The 25,101-nt window shown below is 39.9% G+C and overlaps 2 protein-coding genes across 6 annotated transcripts; one reads left to right on the top strand and one right to left on the bottom strand.

Moving 5' to 3' along the window:
* Nucleotides 1-2,522: 2,522 nt before the first annotated feature.
* On the top strand, nucleotides 2,523-7,040 carry LOC143469556 (uncharacterized). Of its 2 annotated transcripts, none has more exons than XM_076967298.1 (8): nucleotides 2,523-3,360; nucleotides 3,481-3,599; nucleotides 3,709-3,772; nucleotides 3,851-5,711; nucleotides 5,821-5,891; nucleotides 5,971-6,188; nucleotides 6,289-6,388; nucleotides 6,465-7,040. In XM_076967298.1, the coding sequence occupies exons 1-8, from the start codon at nucleotides 3,340-3,342 to the stop codon at nucleotides 6,891-6,893; spliced, it is 2,883 nt and encodes a 960-aa protein (XP_076823413.1). In that variant the 5' UTR covers nucleotides 2,523-3,339; the 3' UTR covers nucleotides 6,894-7,040. The 2 variants fall into 2 exon arrangements, with proteins under 2 accessions (XP_076823413.1, XP_076823412.1); XM_076967297.1 differs by having other exon boundaries at nucleotides 3,706-3,772.
* A 2,902-nt stretch (nucleotides 7,041-9,942) lies between these two features.
* LOC143468274 (guanine nucleotide exchange factor VAV2-like) lies at nucleotides 9,943-25,054 on the bottom strand. 4 transcript variants are annotated; one of them, XM_076965378.1, is made up of 26 exons: nucleotides 24,807-25,054; nucleotides 23,922-24,038; nucleotides 23,682-23,737; nucleotides 22,933-23,028; nucleotides 21,642-21,762; nucleotides 21,011-21,157; nucleotides 20,817-20,912; nucleotides 20,569-20,673; nucleotides 19,375-19,470; nucleotides 19,205-19,276; nucleotides 18,943-19,035; nucleotides 18,624-18,755; nucleotides 18,467-18,547; nucleotides 17,982-18,091; nucleotides 17,694-17,827; nucleotides 17,088-17,150; nucleotides 15,753-15,772; nucleotides 15,504-15,549; nucleotides 15,139-15,269; nucleotides 14,843-14,905; nucleotides 13,909-14,039; nucleotides 12,286-12,393; nucleotides 12,129-12,219; nucleotides 11,701-11,989; nucleotides 11,263-11,426; nucleotides 9,943-10,977 (listed from the first exon to the last, which is right to left on the bottom strand). In XM_076965378.1, exons 1-26 carry the CDS (start codon nucleotides 25,014-25,016, stop codon nucleotides 10,939-10,941), a joined length of 2,811 nt encoding a protein of 936 aa, XP_076821493.1. In that variant the 5' UTR covers nucleotides 25,017-25,054; the 3' UTR covers nucleotides 9,943-10,938. The 4 variants fall into 4 exon arrangements, 3 of the variants coding, with proteins under 3 accessions (XP_076821493.1, XP_076821494.1, XP_076821495.1); XM_076965379.1 differs by lacking the exon at nucleotides 13,909-14,039 and adding an exon at nucleotides 13,533-13,657; XR_013118983.1 differs by lacking the exons at nucleotides 9,943-10,977; nucleotides 11,263-11,426; nucleotides 11,701-11,989 and adding an exon at nucleotides 13,533-13,657.
* Nucleotides 25,055-25,101: the final 47 nt, after the last annotated feature.

Below are 25,101 nucleotides of genomic sequence, written 5' to 3'. Positions count from 1 at the left end.
AATCGAGCGACGACCACAGCCATCTGCTCGACGCTGAAACATTCTTCGCCGTTCGAGAATGCAAAGTCAAACAAGCGTGACCGATGACACATTAGCGTGGCGCCACCAAGATTTCTCACAAAAACCTGCCGCGGGTTTTAACAGATCTCTTGATCCGAAAATTTACGCTTTTAATCGCGGAACCATCGCGCGATGTGGGTGACCAAACCTTCCCGTAAAATCGACTTTTTGTCCTAATTTAGCCCCGGAAACTTCGCGTCAATTGCAGAATTACAACAGGGAAAGCGTGTGACGTGTGGGAGGGAAAGCGTCACAGCATTTATTTGCGAAATATGGATATTTTTACACGAATTTTGGATTCTACCCCAAAATATAAAATTCGTTTTAAAGAATTAATATGTTCGGAATTTTTAATGTTTTGGGGACTTGAAAAACAAACAAAACAAACCCGACATGAACAACAAACTTTTCCTTAGTCCAAATATTGTAATCTACAGTAATTAAGAGTATTAGCATTATAAGGCGTAATGAGCTCTAGGACAGAAGGCAAGACGCGCTTCACACTTACCAGCTGTAAGTTGACCCCGTTTGACCCGCGTAAAGCGAAATTATCGACGACAAGAGCGAATCTCCGCTGTTTAAACAGCACAAACTTTGGCGATGGCGCCCCGATAAGATCAAATTTTGACTTGTACTACCACATAAAAACCTTTTGTGATGTCATAGATTTGTTGTGTTTATTTGTCGTGTTTATGTTGCCAGGAAAGGTCTGTGTCGACTAATTTTTGTTTTCGGGAAAAGTTTCCTTTTAACTTATTGCTTCTTAGTTCTGGAGTAAAATTTTTTGAAGTTTACGACCCGATCGTTTTCGTTTTCCGTTGTTTAAAAGCACGCCTATTGGCTGTAACTTGGCCTTATGACGTAACTTTCATTTTATTGTGATGTAAGAACATGGCAGAAAAAAAAGAACTTGCCACGTCTAACATTAATATTTCCAAAATATGTATGAAAATCGAGAAAATCAAATGTGACTTAATGACATGAGAAATACCGTTTAATGATTGTGGTATTCATGTGAATGAGTCACGACTCGTGAAACTTGGTAGAAACATTTTTTTAAATTTTTGGATTGTTTTCATGGTGGCTTGATAACTTTAAACGCTAATTACGCAATAATAACGTAACAATGACCTGATTAGTTTACTTTTTAGCTTTAAACGCTTATGACGTAATAATGACGTGAAACGAAGGCAGGCTGATATTTCTACTTCAAATATCAGCGGCCTGCGAGCTCCTAAGCAATTACTTCTGATCGTTTAATTACGCCCTCACCGCACCGTACTCGCGCCGGATTGCCACATCTCGATGGCTTAATTAAAGGCAAGGGCACAGAGGCTCGCAATTTGTGTAAACAGTAACGTCACTTTCTCAATAATTACAAACGATTGCGTCCCACGCTGTGCAGTCGCATTCGGATTGTGCTGGAATAAACAGGCTGCCCGTTTTGGGAGCCACGCAGCGGCTTGCGTCGACGGAAATAGCGATTGTGCCTGTTGGTAGTGTAGCGAACGCATAACTGTACGGAACAGATGTTCGGTTCAAAGCGGTACTCTCCCAAGGGCTCACAAAAATAACCAACGCTTGCTAGACCGGCTCATGTGACAGCCGGTCCTTGTACAACACCAGCTGCCATTGATTTTTTAATACCATCATTTAATATCGACAAAACACGCCGTGGCCAGTCTGTATGTTCTCTCATTAATTGTGCAGTCATAAACGGAGTTCTGTTTCGTAAACTTGGGCTCCAAAATGCATCATATTTCGGTTAGAACTGAAACTGATTTTAACTGGTATAACTTAAGCTCCAAATATTTGATGTTTTTCGCGTCCCGAAACGAAACTAAGACGAGACAGTCTTTTTTCAGGATATGTTTAGATTCCAGTTTTCAAGTAATTTAGAGCAAAGAAGATTGACTCACCACAAAGAAGTTCCTTTATATTATGATCGCATAAGCTTTCCGACATCCGAAGACAAGACACTTTGATTGTGATGTACATCGCTTTGATTATGGCACAATACCCCGACAAAGTTCCCTTAAGTGCTTTGAACAATAAAGCTAAGTTGAATTGAAAAGGCTTAATTAAGTGCTTGGCACCCAGAGGTGTAAAAACTACGAAGCACAATGGACCACCAGCCTGCGTTAAGGTGGCTTAGGTAGGAATAACGCGGTCGGCTCGTGCGTGCTTCAAAATTTCAGCAGTGGGTTACGTAGCAAGCTTAATTAAAGCTCGATGACTGCCGTGCCAGGAGGGTGTGAGAAAAACGAATCGCAGTGCGCTCGGCATATAATAAAGAAACAAGAAGATAACCAGGAGAAAGAAAAACTTGAGGAAGAGAGGAGACCGAGCGACGACTGAGCTTGTGACAGACAGATGGACAAGAAAAAAGAAATTAATTTGATGTTGGAACGGTAGTTATCGTTTTTAAGCTATCACAACTTGACAAGTAAGGGCGGTGCAAATGTCTGAACAGCGATGGCAGCAAATATTACTTCGCGCCATTAACAGCTGTCCAACTCCACCATAACGGGGCCAGGTGCCATGGTCCTTAATGCATTATGCAACAGGGACCTTGCAGCAGCGAGAATAATGAAAACAGCAGATTAGGGCATCTAAAAGCGTGCAATTCAACGACAGATGTGGCGATGAGATGGAAGAAATTTTTTAAGGCATTGTGAGGTCATAAGTAACATTAGTGTCGTCAAACGGAAGCAGATGTTTAGGTGTTTGTCAAATGGTGCAGAAAGGAATATGACGATTACAGAATCAATAGCGACGGTAAGGCTGTTGCATGTAGTTTTAATGCAAATTAGAAGCGGAACTCGAGGTTTATCGCAAGCCAGACCAGAACTAAACTGTGCTTTGCAACATGGTGATTTATTTAGCGACAAGGTTTGGTTCCAAATACTCTGTGTCCGATTATGTTTAATAACTGGTTACAACGCAGTGTAAAGCAGTTACTGTCGAATTCTACCGTGGGAATATTTGCGACATCAACGGTTCCTTTGTATTCTTGCCGGATATGGCGCATTGAGCGTCAGCTGAGTTACGAAATAGTTCCCGATGTAACGTTAGACTGACGCTGAAGCTGAGACATACGGCATTTGGCGACAGCAAATTGAAATTTCATTTATTCAAGTTCTCAATCTATATGGCCTAATTTTGCAGAAAACATAAGATAACAGGCGTCGACTGCTTGCCTATGTTATAATGGTAAATAGTTACGTCTTAAACGTTCCGCAATAGACCATTGTTGTGCAATTATTGACCATTCATGATATGTCATCAGTCCATGCAAAGGTTAGTAGAATTCAACATTTTTACCTGAAATTTTGACAACAATATTTTTCAATGTTGAAATTTGCTGTGATATATCTCAAATCATATTTTATGTATAACAATGTCCAAATATGACGTCAGATACTTTCAACCATTGTCAATCCTTTCCATTCGAATAAATCCGATCGTGACGTCATGCCAGCTTGCGTGGCGACTTCATTTTCCGTGCCCAATGACGTGTACAAACGAGAATTTGTGAGGTCAGTTCCACAAAATTTTAATTTCAAAGTCGGAAGATCTCGGAATGCTCCTGTAGTTGGTTGTAGTTGACCTTGAGTGACGTCACTTAACCAAGCAATATTTTAGCAGGGGAGACGAGGATTCGATGGCAAGCTCACCAGAATTCCCCCAATATCAAGATTTTCCTTATAAGGTAAGTTTTAGCGCAAATTACGTCACAAACCCGGCATTGTATCAGTGGCGTATAGTCACGCTTTTTTCTATTTTCCAGTTTTCCGCTTCAAGTCGCCAATCCCCTACCAATGACGTCAATTCAAAACGCGACGCGCGAGATGAAGATTTCAGATCCGCTCCTCCCAACAAGGAAGACCCGACCAATGGCGTTATAAAAGGAGACACAATTAACAATTGCGTGTCGTCAAACAATTACTCAAGACAGAGATCTTCTCCGCCAATGAGAAGTCATCCTTTGAAGAGGAGAATATTGTTCGGTGACAATGGCCAGCGCGGGTCTGTCATTTCATCCCCATCTTCTTCCGATCACTCGGATGCGGCCAAGAACCCGGGCAAGGATGCGAAGAAACATGTCCGGGAAGCTAACTTATCCCTCAACTCTGGCGACATCCTGCGGCAGATGTACGCCACGTTTGGATCCGCAGGAGACACGCAGGACACCCTCACAAGATTCAAGCGCTCCTCGAAAGATGCAGATGACAGGATCATGGAGTCCCATCCTATTCCGACCACAACAAGTCATGCCCATAGTGACGTAAAAGAAGAGAAGAAAAACAATTTAAGAAGTCACAAAGCACTGAACTTGAAGCCTCACATCCACGAGGTGAAGAAATCCGCTCATTCATCAGGTTTAACTGAGGGTTGGAGTCCGCGGAGCAAACACGAGGAGAGATCTTCCTCACAAAATGCATCCCTTTATCACATCCGCACTCCGGAGCAGGAAAAATATACCATTAATCATCTTCCTTTGTCCTCTCACGGCATTGATGCAGGCTCGAGGAGGCGCAGAATCTCCTCCAAAAGTGAAATGGACCATGACCGACATTCTCCCAAGCAACAAAGGCTCTCCAGTCACTCTGACGTAACACTGCCCAAACACCATCGACACTCACGTGACTTCCCAGCCACACCACAACACACCACCCTCAGCGATCGTTTTCCAAGAAGGGAGCGAGGCCACGGAGCGAAATTCTCGACCAATCCTGATTCCTCCATTAACCACGACAAGGATTTGAGCTCCGGAAGCAAGGTGGATAGATCGACTTCTCCCGAGGATGCAAAATGCCTGCGATATTCCTCTTCATCGGAGCCCAGTGATAACGTCGGGAGCGACTTTCCTCATCAGCTGGCCAACATATATAAGCAAAACGTGACTTTCCCTTACATGAACCCCCTCCTATGCCCCCCTGCGCTCTCCGCCTTTGGTCTCCCGGCTTCAGGGGTCCCGTTTGGGTTCCCGGGTCTCCCACATCCAAACCCGATGATGTTTGGAGCAAATCCTTATTTAACCAACTCCTTGCTACTTCGAGAAATGATGAACCAGGCCGGTGCCTCTAATTTCATGTCCATGTTGCCCGGCCCCAATGTCGGGTCCCTTCCTCTGCATCCGGGACTCTCAATGGAGCAAATGCAAGCCATCCAGCAACTCCATAACTCCACTCTCTTCCAAAAGCCTCCGATGGTGCATCCGGGGATGATGCCTACAACCGCGCTTTCCGCGATGCAGAATCCTCTCCTGCAAGCGATGGGAAGAGGTCCTCCTCTTCAAGAGGAGGAATTCACCAGGGAGCATCGTCCCAGAAGATCAGGATCTTCCATGGAAGATCTCAATATGTCTCCGTGCAACATCCGGACAAAATCCAGGAAGTCCTCGCCTCATCAGAGCGATTTTTCGCACTCCAGGGATGCGAGTGATGATGCATCTTCCTCACCCACACTGCCGCCGGCCGAGTCACCAGAGCGCTTGGTTTCAAATAAACGGAATATTTTCCCCGGTCCTCACCACTCTCGTCTTCCGGAGCATCCGTCCTCCACCGGCAAGATGCATCCGCTTCCGTCCAAACCCGCCTTGAAGAGGAGGTGCGAGAAGAGATCGAATGAAAAGTCCAAGTGCAAAGGTGAGTTTAATTGTGGCCTGGCTCTCAACTGACTAAGCAACCAAGTTCTAAAAATATCAAGATGAATTAATTAAACGAAAATGTTAAAGCAACCTTGATATTTGCGCAGGAAATGGCAGGAAGACATTAAATGGAATCCCGACACTTCCCTTCTCTTCAAACGGAGATCAAATGGAAGAGGTGAGGATGGGGAAGACAGCTTGTCGTGAAAACCATTGACTTTTTTTTAATGTAATTTTATCGCTGGTGTTCTTTGCAGACTGACGATAGACCATCGAGAAGTTCATCAGTCGCCAGCGGGGAATCTCCCACTGGGAAGCCGGGCTGTTACAAAAATTTGACCCGAGAGCGTCGGCTGGTCGCTAACGCACGGGAACGCACTCGAGTCCACACGATAAGCTCAGCTTTCGATGAGCTCCGAGGTCAAATTCCAAGTTACTCTTGCAACCAGAAGCTGTCAAAATTGGCGATATTAAGGTGAGAGCACCCCAGCTGCTATAACATGAATTTTACTCCGTTGATTTTCGACCAAGTTTCTCGAGTTTTTTACGATATAGAATTTATTTTGATTCCTCAGGATAGCTTGTTCCTACATCCGGACCCTCTCGGTCCTTGCTGGAAGAGACGAGAGCACGACATTCGGGCAAGGAGTCGACCAGTGCACCCGCGTGCTGCAGGTATTCATGCATGGAACAGGTTATCATATCCATGAGCCTGTTTTCACGAATTAATCAACTTTTGACTTGTGTGTAGTCTGAAAGCCGGGCAAGGAGTCGTCGGAAAAGTAACAAGGCGCAAATTGAGTGGGAGATGGTCAATTATGAACGTCATAAAGGACACTGCAATGTTGATTATGATGACGAACTACGTCATGCTGAATTGCATGTGAATAATGGCGACGGTTTGCACGTGCTGGGAATGATGACGTCAGAGGAACCCGATCTCGTCGCAAGAACAGAAAACGAAAGTGACCTCACAAATGATGAAGATAAGACTGACGTCATAGTTGACGTTGAAAAAATCGATGTTCTCGATGACGTCACGAATCGTCTATCACCTGACAAATCCAGCGAATCGTCAGAGAGTTCAAGTCAAAGTGACGCAAAATTTGTTTCTGAAAAAAGCTCTTCGAGTAAATTCGCTGAAAACAGCGAAAGCGGAGAAATAAGTGTTGATTGTTAAACCCATTATGACGTCATGTTTCGTTTTATCTATTTCGACTTGCAGGGTGAATTGCAATATTTTGTCAGAAAAGTTCCTCTTTATTTTTCTTTATTTCGAAATGACGCGCCTTCATCTTTATTCAAATAAAATTATTCATTTCTGTCAGTTTCAAAAATTCGAGAATTTCTTTATAAATCGGCAAAAGTTGACGAGATTGAGGTAAATCGAAATTTATAACTTAAAAATTAAAATCTCATTTCCTTAAACGTGAAGTCAATTACTTTAGTTTATAGCGTCACATAGCATGTATTCATACGTAATTGTGGATTACATTATATAACAATCAGGTTTTGTGGACCTTAATTAACTGGGTGTGAAAGTTTTTGTGACGTAAAAATTGCCCAAATTCAAGTTAGATGAGCAACATTTTCTGCTGTGATTCGTCGCTTTCCTGGAAGCCGCACGCATCAATCACTGTCTGTGTTGTCACAATAAGCCTAATAAGCGTGTTTAATAGACACGATTATGAGTAAATATTAAAGCAAGGCAGACAAAACCTCGGAATTCCGGGCAGCGGGTCGACTGACAAAACAGAGGAAAAAATCCGAGTCGTTACATTCAAAGATTTTTGCTCGAGGCGCCCGATAATGCGGCGCCACTTTTGACACCCGCTCCATAAACATAAACAAACTGGAAGAATGAGAAATTATGGCGTGGCGTCGCTGTAAGGCCACCAAAAACAACCGATGAAAGATGAAAAATTTTTTCCCGATCCCATAAAATTTTACACAAGCAATAGCGGCTGAAGCATCGAAACATCGCGCCAGATCCGCTATTATGCAGCACGTGATAGCTGAGGTAACTCAAACCCCAATTTCCCGCCATACGACACCCCAAATACGCACTCTTTCGCTTCGGTTTAAAGGTCACGACCCCACAAGGCGCCTGAACTTCGAAACACTCTATTATGATGTAACAATAGAAGGGCGCTCTGGTGTTCGGAAAACATGGAGACTTGATGTCATTTTCCATACAATTACGCTTTATACAAGATAGCTTCATTGTGACGTCACAATGTGATACGATGTCGTTTTCGTCACAAAGGCAATAAAACATCGGCCATCGAAATTTCTTCGGCGGAAACACAATTCCAAAAAATTTGGCCAAAATTCTAATTTCATGAACTTGTTAATCTGCTGACATTTTCAAATTTTGTGCCAGCGCTCTTGTAGCCAGGCGAAGCGCAATTAAAATATTTGACGCTAATCAAGCTGACAACCTTATGTTAATTGGATCGGCGCTGGCATCGTTTTGACCGCTATCGTCGGGTCATCGGAGCGAATTTCAAAGCGGGTCCGACCAGACGCGATCCCAATTCGGCGCCAGACCCTCCCTGCCCTGGGCCTACCGCACGAAAAGAAGAATCTTTTCTGAAAGTTGTGCCAACGATGAGACGCGGTCAGGAAGTTTCGTGTGGGCCAATAAGAGGTAATTGGACAGACTGACAAGTTGCTATTACTGCTCGCTTTCAATCAATTAACGTGGATTTGGGCGTCGGCCATTTTGCGCCGGTTTAATCGAGTGCTATCTTTTGCATCGACAGGGTCCGGAAATATGGAATTTTTATGAAAAAAATTATTTGAAATGGTATCAACGGTGAACTCGCGATGATCGACACAAAAAGTCACAGAAAATATCACAAGTTTTTGACATTTGATTTCTCGCTTTAACTTTATTTTGGTTTCTTTCTATTCTCTTCTCCCTCTCACTTTCCTCTCCTTGACGACAACTCCGCAAGTTTATTGGTCCTTCTCACGCCGCTCTTCTTTGTTTCTTTATTTTGTCCAACAACCGGTGTAATTTTGGTCGTAAAGCGTCGGTGAATAAGCAGGGAACAGGTGGTAAGAGGCGCCAGACAGCCGGCCATGCGGTTTTAGCACACCTATCTCGTTCTCTTAACGGCCGGTTTAAACTATCCTGTTTGTCTTTCACTCAATACTAGCTGGGGCGGTCTACACGCTCGTGTTAGCGGATCGCGGAAAGCTTCGAGTGATTTCTTCCGATTTCTATTGTTCCTTGTTTTCATTTTCCGTAAAATTGAAACGGGAAGAAATTTGATTAAACTCAAAATTTGATGTTTTACCGAATGCAAACGTTTTTTTTGTACCAAAACAAGCGGTTTTAAACGGTGAGTAAAATAGCGCAGTTACTTTTTGTTCAAGGTGCTTGGCATGAAATCGCTTGATTTTTTTCACTAAAATAAAAATCAACGAAAATTGGTCGATTTTACCATAAAAAGGCGATGGATGAAAAAAAGGCAATTTACCCGAACCCGATGCGAAGTGGAAAATTAACGAAAACTTCACTTTTGTTGGAATCGTCGGGCTTTGAAGTTGGCGAATCGCCGCCCGCCACGGTGGCGCCAACACTTGTTAAGAATTCCGCCTGAACCATGCCTCGGCGCACTGAACATTCTCCCCATTTCTTAAACAGCTGCTTAGCGATCGACTACCGATTCTGACGTCATAGACGTTATTTGTTAAGCATCGCAGTTCGCGTTGATCGGCAGGAAGATAATTTCAGGAAAATGTTGCATTTTTTTCTTCGGTAATTGCTAGGAAGGTGGAAAATGACGGGCGATAACTTGAAGGGTTTGACAAATCTTCGGAAAGAATAATATCAGCCAACTAATGCATAGTGCATGCCACACCACGTGATGAGCCTGATTGTTCGTCGCAGTTTTTTAAAAACTGTGCAGGACTTTAGAGAGAAGACTTTAATTACAAATAACAATAACAGAAGGTTGTAATCCAAACAATAGTAGATTACTACTTGCGCTGCGTGACGTATCATTTCATAACATGGCGGTCACATGACCAATAGTAAATTTAGCATGACTTGCAGCGCAATAGCGCCACCTAACGACTGTCTTCAATCCGAGAAAGAACCGCGGACTTACGGAGCGCTCTCGAGCTACATTTAAGCCTTGTGGTCTCAACATAGAAATCGCCTACAGCACTCTACCATAGACCATAATGTCTGCTACATACAGAGAGAAAACCAATCATAAAAGGGAACTAGTTTATACACGAATTATATAAGATGACGTAATAGATGACGCGCAATGACGTGATCAGGCGACATGAATATTGCACACGCAGCAGGAATCGAAGCGAGATTAAAAAACAAAGAAAGTCGAAGAAGCGTCGTCTCATACAATCCGACAACGATTGACACACGTGAATGATGAAAACTGCAAGATCGCGCAAAGAACGGTGTGAAGATAAAATGTATTTGAACAATAGACAATTATGGCGTCAGTAAGGGACATGATGACGTCATCAACTACGCAATATATATTCTTCACGAATATCACGTGATAAGGGCAAGGTGGAAGAAGCATAAAATGTAAAATAAGATTGCAAACTGCAATGATGTCATAATGCTGTACAATAAGGCGGGAAATTTATCGCGACGTGAAATTTGAAAAATGGGCGGGAACTGAATAGATCGTTGAAACTACGAAGAATTATAAGCTACAATCAATGAACAAAATAGATTATATGACGAAATAAAAACAATTGTTACATCAGGCTTTTCTGATGCAACTTAATAGATCTCCGAAAAACTGAAGTGTACGATTCCGCGATGGTGGCGCATTGCCACGCCAGAATACAAGTGCCACGTGGCAAATGGGACATAAAATCATTGAAAATGCTGACGTTCAAATAAACCTTGACAAAAGCAAGGAAAGCCCCGGCTGCGACACAAACCACTACATTGTTACTATGACGCAATAAGAAAAATTGATATGAGCTTCCCCAAAGAACACTGGCAACCGCGGATTTTAAGCAAATAAGATAATGCAGCGACACCACGTGGAGGAGCACTGGTTGCAATTTAGTCGCCATGAAAAAGGTAGCAATGGAAAAACTGTGCGAAAATGATCAACGGACGACACATGTCTTGTGCGGGACTTGTGTAGTTGGTATTCTTTTGCGATTGGATTCCTTTTGGAACGGTTGAAGGCAGTCGGGTAGAACAGTGCTTTCGTTCACAGGCTTCAAATTTCATGGATGAACGACGCGGGGAAGTACCCCACCTGAGAACACAAGAAAACAGATCAGACTTTACTGGCCAGACTTTAATACACTTTACTGGGCGCCAGATTCATCAAATTGATTTAAGCAAAACTTCCAACAATTAAAAAATATTTCTACGAAGTTGTTGTGGGCAAGCTGAGAGTTCACTAATTTCTTTCATACGGTCTTTGCCACACGCCACTCATGCTTTGATGCACCAAGCCACGCCACATCTTCAACACCACTTTTACAAGCGCACAGCAGATAAGATTTAGTCGTGTGAAAGTGACAACAATTGGACCCACCCTTCCGTCGTATTCACCCTTCCACCAGCCGCGCTCATCTCCTGCCTTGCTTATCACATTCACCACTTGGTGCTTCCTTAACCCCAGCTCCTGACTACTTCTCGATTGGAAGTCGTACAGGACCGTCGCCTGCCCTATGACGTCATAGTTACGACCACCTGCAACTGTAAAATCAGTGACGTCATTCGCAAGTCTTGATGGATTTACTTGAGCTTTGAGACAAAAACGAGTAGTTTTGGCAACAACGATGTCGATTGCCATGCAATTGCGATTGTAGCAAGTAAGGTTGGTAAGCTCACAATAACATGTTTATTTCAACTGGAGACGCCTTAGCCGTTGTAATCTTAATTGCACGGCACATGGCACACGCTTTAACCTAAATTATAATGTTGAGGATTGTACAAAAAAGCTTCAATCATTGTAAGAATAAGAAGTCACCTCTCTGTTGAGTTCCGTTCATTCGGGGTTCTCTTCTCGGAGGTGGGGTCATCTGCATAGAGTGGTGACGATTAACCCCCACCCCGCGAGGTTGAGGAGGAATGTGGGGAAGTACCGGCTGGGACTTCCTGTGCTGGGGTCGGTGATTGGGTGATGGTCGGGGAGAGTTAGTCAGGGGTGGGGGCACACCGGGGAAGAAATCGGGGTCTCGATACGGCAATTTTAAAGTAGTTTCCAGCCCCAAAAACGACGAAGACATTGTGTTTTCTTGGTAGAACCTCACCAAGTCCTAAACATGGACCAAGAGCAAGTTGTGAAGCTTCCATTTGCTATTTTACAACCCAACTTGCCAAACACAGAATTGTTACAACTTTCCAACCGAAATTAATTAACTTTGGAGCGATTAATTGACAACACAGAGCACATGCCTGCACAGACTTGAAGTTCTTGTACTCGGCAACGTAGAACATCTTATCTGGGGACTGGTTTATCCTGATATGCTTCTGCTCATTGTTGTACCTAAACAACAAAAGCGAGACACTGTAGAATGACACATTCTGCGTGAATGCATAACTATCGACATACGTGAGGCTGATGGCAAGGTGGTTGTCACGGCTACGAACTAAGAAAGTTCCGGAAGGTCGTCCCTTCAAAGTAATTTCGGCCTCGGTTCTATTCATTGCACCAGCATACCTTATATGGAATATTCTTCTTATATCAAGCGTTTAGAAGCAGAGCAATTGCCTTATTAACATCATACACTCTCCAAAAAGATAAAATAAAGTAAGCCATGCAGTCCACATGGATCACACAATGCAACACAGCGTAATGCTAATTTGCACGATGCAAAGTCACTAAATTACTACAAGCAAGACAATGGGTGACTTGTTATTATGCTTTTAAGAGTAATCATACTTGTGACAAAAAGCAGTGTTTTTTGTCAGTAATGAACTGATGATGTATAGAATAATGTTAAGCATTTTAACAAAAATTACCAGAGTACAACCTACTCTTATTTATCTGAATTATTTTCACACATTTAACGACAAACCTTTTTCCACACATAGGTTTCTATCATAACACCCGCTTACAAATTAACACAGAATATATTGCTGTAAAACACATGCAAGATATCAGTTGTGACACCAAACCATCTCAAGTCGCATTCAAGTCGTAAGAGGCAGCACTGTACTCATACAATATATGCCAGGGGTGGGCAAACTGCGGCTCTCCGGCATGTTTTTTGTGGCTCTTCTAGTCGAATCGTAAAATTCCAAAAAAATTGTAAAGGCTACCAAGAGTACCGTTTATGAACGTTTCTGTCTATTTTTTCTTTATTTAGGCCAGCATTTCGTTTACGACGTAACACTAGACATTGAATCCGACATTGTTTTCAGGTATAGATTCTATACTCTATGGCAAAGGTTGTCAAAGTGCGCCTCGCCGACATGTTTTTTATGGGTCTTCTAGCTAAAAAGTAATATCCCAAAATGACTACTAATAATATAATAACCAAATTGACAATCATTACTGATTTTGCGGCTCGCTAGTGTTTATATTTTTCCGCAAGTGACTCTTTCATTGAACAAGTTTGCCCACCCCTGATATATGCTATTGTAGGCTAGTTACAAGTGTGTGTGGCATTGTATGCAAGGCGGTGGCATTTGTTAGTAAATTCACACCATTAGCTGAGGGATTCATGATACATGTCGCACTGTGATTTATTCATCTAGATTTAACTTAGTTCATGTGTACTGGAATCAGAATGTCATGGATTCTGTGGTGTGCACTACAGGGTTAAGTTCTCCAAACTACAAGTACATGCAGTCTACCAGTAATACTGTTCCAGTTGGGCTGGTGTGGACAACATTGGAAGAGGGACATCGTATAAGTAATTACTGCCTTCGATAGTTCGCTTGGGTAACCTGGGTCGTGGACTGTTTGTGTTAGAGTTTTCCTGTGTAGTGTCCAATTGGTGTATGTATGATGAAGATGTGACAAAAGACAAAAAACAAAGAAAACGGCGAATTAGTAAAACTAAAACAACATAAAAATCACATTTAAAATGGTTAACCGCATCCCGTAACGATGGGCGGTTAACCATTCTAAATCCCATGACTAGAAACAGCCAGATCATGACGACAACGTAAGGACACCCGAACCAAAATACTGCCGTCATGATCTTTGAGCTGGAAGCCTTTTACCCACCATGGAGCATCTTCCAAGGAAGTAAAGGAGTCGGCCAAATTGCTGGGGTGATCCCCCACAGTGGGGGTGAATGGTATGGGTCTCATGGGGTAATAGTTCCCTTTACTCGACTTCCATGGCTTACTGGTGTCCTGGTAGCAAGCAATTAGGTTATTTTTATGAAATAACGTGAAAGTTTACGTCGAGGCAATTGTGAAAAAAGGGTTAAATTATACGGTAAAGGCAGGTGGGTTAAACTTTGTGGGTTCTGGTGACGAAGGTGAGAGCTTGAGTTGGTTGTTATACTGGCAAAGTACAGACTATAAAACCAGACAAAGTTTCTCAAAAAGATGAAGTAAGTTTGGCAGAGATAGAACAAAGGATAGGTTTATCATTCACTACATCAACTTCAGTTATAAAAGGTGTAACCTCTGAAAACCAGGAATGCAGAAAGTTAACAACTCTGGTGACCAAGCTAACAAATATTGCAAGAATTGGAAATCAAACGACACTATTGAATGGGAAAAAAATTGCAAATGCAGACATAATTTGAACAGAAATTTTGGAAATTATAATTTTAACACCCTTCTGCATTTCCCTGGTGAAGAAAAGTCTTAACAATTCTGCAGCCCTGAAATTCCATGTAGAGGTTTAAGACAGACATAAGTGGAAAACCGCAAGTCTTATTTTCAGACATGAGCTAAATTGAAAATGTTTAAAGTTTAAATGAAAGGATCAACTTAAGTAAAAATCTTTGTGCTTAAACAGTTAGTACCACTTGGCTTTACATCGAACAAATTCCATGATAAAGTTGGCAAAATTGAAAGTTTAAGCTACAGTACATCGACCAATGCTTAACCAGCACTGTTTAACGTGCAACGACGGTAATGTCCACTGATGTCTGTGTTAAAAGTTCTGATAACTGTACGTTTAATTTTAGATTTCTATTTCCTACCAATGGGTGAACATACGATGCAGGAAAATAACCCTGTCTGTCCAATTGCATTATGGTGTGACCCTGTAACACACAAGAGAAACAGTAGAGTTTATGACCATATAGCTAGCAGCAGTAGCGGACACTCACTGTGCAGTGTGCACACTATAAAATTCTATTTCTGGCTGTTTTTTTCTTTAAATTGTTATCACATTTAACTTGGTGTCCGTGATCGGTAATCAAAGCCCTGACAGAAATTACAACTGGAAATCATATGACTCATCATATCATATCATATCATATCATATCATACTCACCAACCACCACTCAGAGTTCACCTTCTCGTCGACCTCAATGTGCTCACCGGTCTGGAATCTTAGGTGGTATGCCCCTGGCGATGAAGGGAAGGAGGGGAAGCCATTGTAGTCACGATGAGCTTTGCATTGAACTGACAACAGAAAAGTATACGAGTTTAAAGTATACATCAAATGAGAAGAAAGTATTTGAAGCCTTTCGTGACAACAAAAGAAAAAATATCTTAAACATGTGATAGAACTCATTATTGGATGGATTTTAGAACTGCGTTAACATGACAGCAACTACCTTACAACTGCCAACATTTGGTTCAAACGGTCGTCCTATGCTCAGTAGCTTATATCTCATTAGAATACTAAATACTTACATCCAGCAGATGAATGGGCAGGTACCAGCGGTTGTGGTCGTCCACGCTAAAGGATTATGAAAAGATTAAAAATTAATAAATCATGGAACCTCAATTACTGTGCATTGTTATGCAGCATTGAAGTTACTTTTATTGGTTGCAATAATCTTCAAAAATGTCAATTAAGAAATCTATTCATGAGCATGTTTTCTTTATTTTTTTTAGATGAGTAATAAGCATGTGTTAAACGTAAAATATGTATCAACTCACTGTGGATGGTGCTGGAGCCTCTAAAACAATAACAAAAATATGAATAAGATGACTTACTGGTACCTGGTCCACATGCACAAAATTGTTTGGGTTGGCTTTCGGAGTATACATTAATAAATATAAAAAGTTTAAAAGACATCACATTTTTATAAACATCTTTAAGTTTTTGTTCCACAGCGGTTTAACTTAAAATACTGCAACAATTTCGAATCGGGTTTATGTCCAAAAGTAACCGTTAGAAGCATGAAGAAGGGAACTATAGCTTATGTGAATGATATGGAGAAGTGAAGAGCCTTAGGCAGTAGAATAATCCCTTTGCCGTATCTCACCAATATGTGGTCAGATTGCGGCTGTGGTTTCCTTTGGCATGTTTAGTCCATCTAAACTCCCTCAGCCTAAGATCTCTTTGTAACTATCTTAGCAGACATTGAACCACACCAACCTATTCTGCACAAAAATGATATAAATTGCTGACAATAGACAGGATCATTTGCACTTTCTTAAACCAATGGACAGAGCTTTTCAAAATATCTTCAACAAAAACTTGTTGTGCTTTCTGTCTAATTCAAAATAAGCTGTAGAACAACTGTTTATCCTGTCATTCTTAGTGTTGCCATTCTCTATCTTGTTGTTCTCAATAATATTTTCGACCTTATGGGCACAACCAGAAAGCCAATTTGTGGCTTAAACATGTTCTTAACTGAGGTCAGACAAGTTAGAGCAAGTGATCTTGACAAATAAGTCCACGCCTTGAAAGTTCCACCAGACCTTGTGGCAAAAAGCTGTATACTGTAAACAATAGCGTGCTATTAAGGATATTGTAATCATGTGAAGTTATGCAAAGTATTTTCTTGCTGCCTTGTATCAAGTCCATTGTAACAACCTATCATTAAATAGCCTAACTTGGCTACATTTCACAGCCTTCCTTCCCAAAATAAACTTGAATAAAAATAACCAAGGCTGCCAAATAAAAACTCTGCTTATGTTGAAAGTGTGTGAGTTAAAACTTTTATATAGATGAAGCCTCTCGGCAGGTATTCCGACAGAAATATGATTTATTTGCTTTAAGCTGAAAGTGAAAATGAATAAATTATGGAAGCACATGGCAGTTAGTGCTATGTGGGACGAGGGCAAGCTTGCACAAACAACACAGACAGAGTTAATTAAAGTTGTCTCATAGTAGTAAACACCAGCACGTGCCAATAGCATAAGCCGGTGAACCAGAGTGTTTATGTCTGTGAAAGTTCACTTTGAGGAGTGTTTAGACGCAATTGAAGTTGGTCTACTTTGAAATGCAAACGGTTCTCTGCAAGCTCATGCTCATTGCCAACTCACCGTGATTCTCGATCTTCCTCCACATTTCGGCCAAACATAGCTTGTGGCATTTCAAGTTGGTTCCTGAATAATCAGTAACACGTAAACAGGTAATGACACTAGATAGGGTACAGTCTGAAAACCACAATACAGTAGAATCCGCTTAATATGACCACCCGCTTTATATGTCCATTTTGGTAAGGTCCCGAATATTGCCATGTAAAATTTTCCGTTTACAGTAACCAGTCTTCAGATATTTATGATCACTTATTCAAACTTTTCTCTCAAGTTTTGCATTGACAATTGTGACACATGTTTTCTCAATTCTAATACTAACATTGACTTTAATATTGCTGTTAAATGTAAATGAAACAAATTATGACGAATTCGATGTTTGTTGTCATTTTGTGCATAGTTGTTCGATCCTGGTGTGGTCAAACAGTATTATAGCAGCTTTCAGGTTGTTTGACCATTTGGATATTATGACGCAAGTGGTCTGGTCCAAAGGTGATCATGATAAGCAAAACCTAGAGTACAGAGATACTGGGCCAAAGCAAGTCTACTGTGATATCATGAGTCAATAGCCTTGACCGTGTTAGTTGACAAAGACGACACAAGTTCACGTACGTTCGCAAAAGTAGCCTTGAAAAAAGCTCCCTAGCAATAACTTGTTGCAGTTGTCACAGTAGGTGGCGTCCTTAAAGGTGTGCATGCGGAATGAGTGGGGTTTGCTCTTCAGTGACAGCGGTTTGATATTGTCGCTGAACGAACAATGTTGAAATGTAAATGAGCAAAACTACAGTTAAAACTAAGACATGAAAATTGTACATTAAGAAAGATCTCTTTAGAAGTGAGTTGACACCGGTCTAGGTTTGAAGCGAAATATACCAGAGTGATATGCAATGAACGACTCACTAAGCTGACTTTATGTTCTCCAACCACTTTGCTTTATCCAGCTGGTTCTTGGTATAAAGTGTAAGCGAACTCCCATATTTTGTTGCGGTTAAACTGAAGTTCCAAGACCACTAACAAATCAAAAATCACATGATTACTCATGAGTCATGATAATAATCATGAAACCAATCATGACGTGACACTACTCAGAGGAGAACGAGCGAAGGTCATGTCAGCACGTATGTTATTTCTAGTTGCTTTGAGCAATTCTATTTCACCAATACTTGATAATACAACTAGGCTCAGTGTGAGAATCAAGACACATAATTGGTGGAATTTCAATAATTTGGAAATCACCAATGACTTTTACCAGCTACAAGGGAGTAATTATCGTGCACAAGCACTGTTACGTCACAATAAACTTGTACTGTGTGACTTACTAGCATGAAATATTTACACGACAAACAATTCATAAACTTAGAACTTTTCACCGTAACAATCAACACCTTATTGGCTTTGCTCTGTGGCATCTCGTCCAATGTGTAGTCTTCCAGCCTAACCAAGTCCTTCAGTTTGTACATTCCATTCTGAATCAACAAACACATAATAAACGAACAATATGCAATTTATTCAAAACAATAATTAAACGGTCAATGTGCAAACCTTTTCGCTCGTCATAAAGATGGCTTGGTCGAAGAGCATCGTAAATCTTGACTTTGAGTTTCGATCAGACGAGTTCTTCACCTTCAGTTCACCATCCTTCAGCAAATGGCCGTATGTGTGCAGGGGAAGTTGCTTTATAACAAACCAACTTGGATGTCAAGAAATTAAATTCAAATACAAAGATATATCCTAAGAGATCATATGTCGCAACACTGGGCGCTAGGAACATTAAAATGTTGCACAAAAACATGAGAACAGCAAGTTACTTGCAGTGGGATTACCTTTTGCCACTGCTTCATATCTATCATTCATAACCTACCATGGTGTAATCGAGGAGACAACTTTCAAACTGATTTATAGTGACCACCATTTCGCTGTCACGCTTCACTTCATTGACATATTTAGAAAGTTCCTATGTAGAAGATACATTATGACATCATAAGCAATGAACTAGGATTTGTGGGTACACCGCTCACAACAACGTGCTATGAAGTCTACAGTAAGTCGGCAGTTACTCATATACTGTGTAATGAATTACTCATGTTTGAATGCAATAACATTGAGGAAAAGCCCGAACAAACCTGCATTGCATCAAGTGCCTTTGCAAGGTCCGACTTATCATTGTGGCTGTCGTTTGTGTTTTTGTTCAATTCCTGCAAACACATGAAGGAATTAAGATGCACACACAGTGTTAAAATAGCAACAGGTTCCCAGATATAATCACATATCATGAGCAGATGTTTATTTTCACCTTGACCAGGAGGTGGTACTTCAATATTCTCTGCATGGGGACACAGAGCAGCTCACGAAGCCTGAACTTGCTCGGATTCGCTTTGTTCTGGCAATTCTGCGCAAGTTTACAAAGTTGTGAAATGAGGTTAAAACTTTTGCTAACACGCAGTGTTGCAATGAGTCGAGTCATTGGCTTGACTTGTGTAAGAAACGAATGAATTGTTTACAACTCTGCTCTTAAGACAGAGGTCAGCAGAGTGATTGATTTCGATACATACCCAGACATTTTAATGCGAAAAATGGAATACGTTTGAGAGAAAATTTGTGAGTCTTCAATCCAGGCACAGGAATAAACCAAACTCCGTGATAAGTATAAATAAGAACAAATACAATAACAATACATTTAAGCACAAATTTTTGGAAATTTTTTTTTCAAATTCATTCAATGCTAATTTCCAAACTCTTAAAAATATAGAGAATTGTTGGAATTACCGGCAAATCTTAATCTGTGTCCTGCCCTCTATTGCGTAGTGGTTTTATTCCGGTGTGAATATAGTTATGTAGATGTTACCAAAATTGTTTATTGCAGACATTTCTATTGCGTATGTTTGCTGTGCAGTTTGTCGTAGGTGGGGTATAGCACCTCACACCTGCAAAGTTACATTCGATGACAAGGTTACGGACACATTAATCAAAGCTTTGTTGCGCCAAAACAACGTTTTCTCAACCATATTAGTTTTTGGCAATAAACTTCCCATATCTATTGAAATGGGCACCAAGTGCTGCTAGTGCAATGAAAAAAGCATTTCATATGCTAATGTGCATGAAAACTACACAGCAGGTCACACGCGTGCTTTTATACATAAAGGTTAATTGAATATCATTATATCATGAAAGGTTTAACAGTTTAAATTTGGTAACCAAATCTTAAGATAATGGTAACATACAGTAAGTGATACAAATATTCTTATACGGCTTTGGGTTGATCTATCCTTGAGTAAATGCTGTTACTAGCTTCAAGTGATTCATGAATTGACAACACTATGTCATGAGTAACAATTTGCTTCCTTGTATCAACCAGACAGCACAGAATTTAACATTATCTTAGTAGGTAATTCTGCAAATGACTGTGTTAGCCTTATTACAAGTTTTACATCATATTTTTTAGATCATGTAAGAAATAAACCACAAATTAACGTCAACAAAGAATTACTTCAACGGCAATTTTTATGCTTTCGTTTCCACTCATCACTTCCTTCAAATGTTCCTGGGCATCTGTCAATCTACTGCAGTACGTTCCATACAATAGGAATCGGTCCTAAATGGAAACACAAAAGTTTTAGGATATCTAGTTCTAAAAATTTCTTTAAAGCATTGAAAAAAATCAATCGATGTCTTTGATACAATGTTGGCAACTACATCACATTTTTAGTTTGAACCATTTAAGCAAAGAAATCTTACTTTAAAACTCAAGAAAGCTTGGCTCATTTTTCCTGAATTTTCTGCTTTTTCTTTTTGAATACTTTTCAAAAAATCTTGATGGACCGGAAGAAGTTGCTGAGAACACACAGAAATCATATAAACACGCACCAGAAAGATATTTTTCGTTATAAGCAATCAAAGACAATGAGCAACGAAAGTTAACTTAAACTCACATCGTAATTGATAAATATGATTTTGATGTCCTTCGGCTCGAGAACTTTGCGAAGTGGTTCCACAAACTTTTTCAACATCATTTCGAGATGTTGGACATAGTTGCTCTCTGTCTCGGCAATCTCATTTATGCAAAATGATCTCTTGCTCTGGCAACAAAGGAATACCATCAACATCAAACTAAAAATCATAAAGGGGCAAGAAAATATAGCACAAGTCAGTGGAACTTTATTAAACTTGGCATTATCAGTCTCCTCCTAGCAATGCATAAGGTGTTCTATATCAAAGCATGTGATTAAGTCAGTTTTGGCCATTTATATGGATGAACGCTTGTAAGATGACTATGACTCAACAATTACAAACTGATGACAAGACACCAATAAGGTGGTCTGCTTATAGGTGAGATGAGCTGCTTAAAGTGCAATTAAGCTTCCCTCTTACCACAATATCAAATACCAATTCAACAAAACTGTTTCTATTGTAACAAGCAGTAGACAAGCAAATTTTATTTAAAACAAATAAAAATTTTATAGCATAGCCGCAATCTTACCAAACAAGGTCTAACACAATAGTTTAGATTTCAATGTAGGTAGTTAGTAACAGAGAAGAATATTTCACACAGCGAGTACCCACCGTGGGTGCTGAAGCTGACTGAGGTTTGAAAGCGATCAACGATCCATAAATTCCTTCCTCCCTATCTTCAGCCGGGACACAATCATAGAGATCTTCTTCTTCATCTACCAGCTCTCGTTCGCTATGACCAGATTTATACACGTTACCGTTTGTTTATTTATAAACAGATATGTCTAAAAGAAGTCGTAAAATTACAAAGAACACATATTTCCAGATTATTGAAACTCTGTGACAACACCCGCTTCCTAAAAATAACCGAAGAAAATACTCGTGTGTGTTTGGTGAAGCAAAAATTGCAAAACCAGAACTAGCACAGATACCAAACATCAACAAACATGTTTGAAATCACAAGTGCATCAAACCCGTGGTAGGATTAACTACTTACAATCTTTAATGTGCTATATAATTGCAGTAGCTTGTCACAGTCTACAACGAAAGGCTCGTTTACAAAAGGTTAGTGTAAAGATTTAACACTTCATTTAACATCTGAAACGTGTTTGGAACATAACATGGATTTAACAAGGGTGACCGACCAGTCAAGCGTGACCGCAACCAGACAGAGGAAGAAAAGCTGACAAGTTGCCATACAAACGATATCAATGGCCCAGTCAATTTATTGAATACCAGAACACACAAGGGATAATTTTTCACATCAACACCTCATTAACATTGACAGATGAAATATTTTCTACCCACAACTATACCCGTTGTTGCAATCAATGGTTTCGGAGAAAAAGAAAAGGTGATTTTATTTGATAAATCAAAAATACTTCCATTTCATATGTAGACAGAAAGTATTTAGACAAACCAAGAAGTAGCAGAAAGTAAAAGTAGTTTGAAAGGAAACGCTGATAACAGTTAACGTCAAGCAGTGTGTTTCCTCACATTAAAGCACTCTGTAGCTTGATCAAGCTGTAGCAAACAGATTAAACTGAAAGAAATTTAAGCAAAGTTCCTGAAAAGGAGCCATAAAAGAAATAATAAAAAAGGAGCTTGATACCTCAAATAAACCCTCGGCAGACTGAAGAATCATTAATTTTTACCACAAACCCATAAACTCTTTAAGAAAAAAATATCTGTTTTACTTGAAAATTTATGAACGCTGATTTACAAACATGTCAGACTGCCAACATATATAATTTGGAAGCACTCTTTTGCATACTAGTTCTTCAAATAAATACAGGACACAACTTTCTACAACGGAAATTTCCATGTTCTACATCACGATGCCTTTCCAGTGAGCTATCAGGATCAAAATTAAACAAAGTCAATACAAAGAAGAAAAATGAACCTGGCCATGTCCGGAAGGTTCCTGTATATTTCTTCTTCATCTTCGCTTTTGTATAACGAGTTTCGATGCGGCTGACCAGTGTCCAACGGGAATGGCCTAATAGAAATAATATAAATGATGTAATTATACATATGTACTGCACTGGAGGCGACATGTGCAGTATACAAATTAAATTTTTAAAGTTATGTTTGGAAAATGTTCACAAACAGAGTCTGACATTTCGGTCATTAATCAACTCACAGAAATGAGGAATAATAATCATGAGAATACGAGCATTACAAAAATGATAATAGCAAAAGACAGAAATATACAATACTGTGTGAAATTTCTTGGGCACTTATTAGATATAGACAATGTGTGTGTGAGCAACACTTAATCACATCACTTCCTGCAAGCAGAGCTAGTTTAAGAGGGGGTGCATTCAAAACAGAATGTATTTCCATTATTCATTGAATCATGACAAAGACAACAACTTTAATCTTCTCGTACAACCTACAACTACAATAAAATTATGTTCAAGACAAGATGAAACTGACAAGTGGTTTATTTGGTTTACCATATGTAGAGCAACTGGGATTTGAAACGTCCCGTCAATACAACTTCCTCAAAATGCATATACCAGGAAATAGGGCCGTGAAACCAAGTAACCAAAATTCTGATTGCAAAAACTATAACTATGACCACTTAGATCACATTAATTCAAAACGCATTATAAATCAATCCTGAATACAACTTGTATATCAAAATACCTGAATTTTGAGCTTGAGATGGGCAGGTGGGATAACGCTGAAAGAGTTTTTAAGACCTGAAACAACAATACGACGTGATTGTACGATAACACTGCTATTTTTATTCACATGAAGAAGGGACTTGAAACAAAAAATCACATGAGATTTGGTAAAAAAAGTATTTTAGAGAATGTTCAGAGATAGGAAGCGAATGCCTGAAACTAAAAGTGTATTATCATAAACATGATCATGACAATATACCTGTTTGACATTGGTCATATCATACAAATCATTGGGTTGAAAGAGGTCTTGTTGTGCTATTCTAAATACATTTTGCAGGGAATAGAGCACAGTCCGGAGATTTTGAATGCACAAAAACTAAAACACAAAATATAAAGACTGATACTTAACAAGAAATGACAACAGGTTTACTTCATCCACACAGATGCCGTATAAACATCATTCAGACAATCAGCCATAGTGAGCTTGGAAGGAAAGAAAAGTGAATTAATTCCATGAGCCAGTATTACTCAATCAAGTCCTAACTGCTCTTAACCTAACACAATGTCAGAGTGACATTAAATTTTTAAAGCATAAATAAACAAGGATTTTGTATTCTGCTCATAAAGTTCATATCATGGTCATATGAGCTTCTAGTGAATCTAGCAACAATTAAGTCAACAGAAACAACATAATTTTATGCAACTGTAGTGAAATTTAAGAATTTGAATGCATCTAAGCTCGTTAAACTCCAAAATTGGAATGTTTATTTAAAATAAAGCTTTGTTAAGCTTGAAACAAAAAGCTTAGAATAAATTTTAAAATGGAATTTTGTCCTAAGAATAACATTGCTTAAAAAATGTGCTAGCCTTTATTCACTATTGAATTTTGCTTAGTGCTAGTAAAAGTGGCAACACGAAGAAACTTTTTATTTTGGTATGAAACAGCAGTGGCAACTGGTGATGGCAACAGTGCGACTAGTTTATGAAGAGCGGCAAGTCATCAACCCACTTCTGTATATATACTGTATATTCTCTGCTAAATTGATAACTACTGTATCTCCACTTTATGATTAATATTTCTAATAAAATGCATATACAGGTAAAATAAATTTTTACAGTTCTTCAATTATAAAAATGTGCTTACCTTTAACATCTGAGGTCTGGTGTTTACATGACCAAAATCTACGGCACCTGGATTGATCGCATTGAGAAGATTGCAGAGAACAACCCCGTCACGAAGAGTCTGAGCCAAATCGAAAACCTGGGCATCCCGATACGTTGTTTTATGGTCCCTTGGTAAAACTCCAGTTTCTCCCAGCCAATGAACACAATCTCTCCACAGCTCCCTTCCCATGGTTTATATTTAGAAACAGGAATTCTCTAACAAAGAGCAATTCTAGGAAAAACAATTACATTGCATTACCATATTTATATACTTT

This window comes from Clavelina lepadiformis, chromosome 8 (assembly GCF_947623445.1).
Source record: "Clavelina lepadiformis chromosome 8, kaClaLepa1.1, whole genome shotgun sequence".
Taxonomy (NCBI): domain Eukaryota; kingdom Metazoa; phylum Chordata; class Ascidiacea; order Aplousobranchia; family Clavelinidae; genus Clavelina; species Clavelina lepadiformis.
This window is presented reverse-complemented; position numbering and strand designations above follow the sequence as displayed.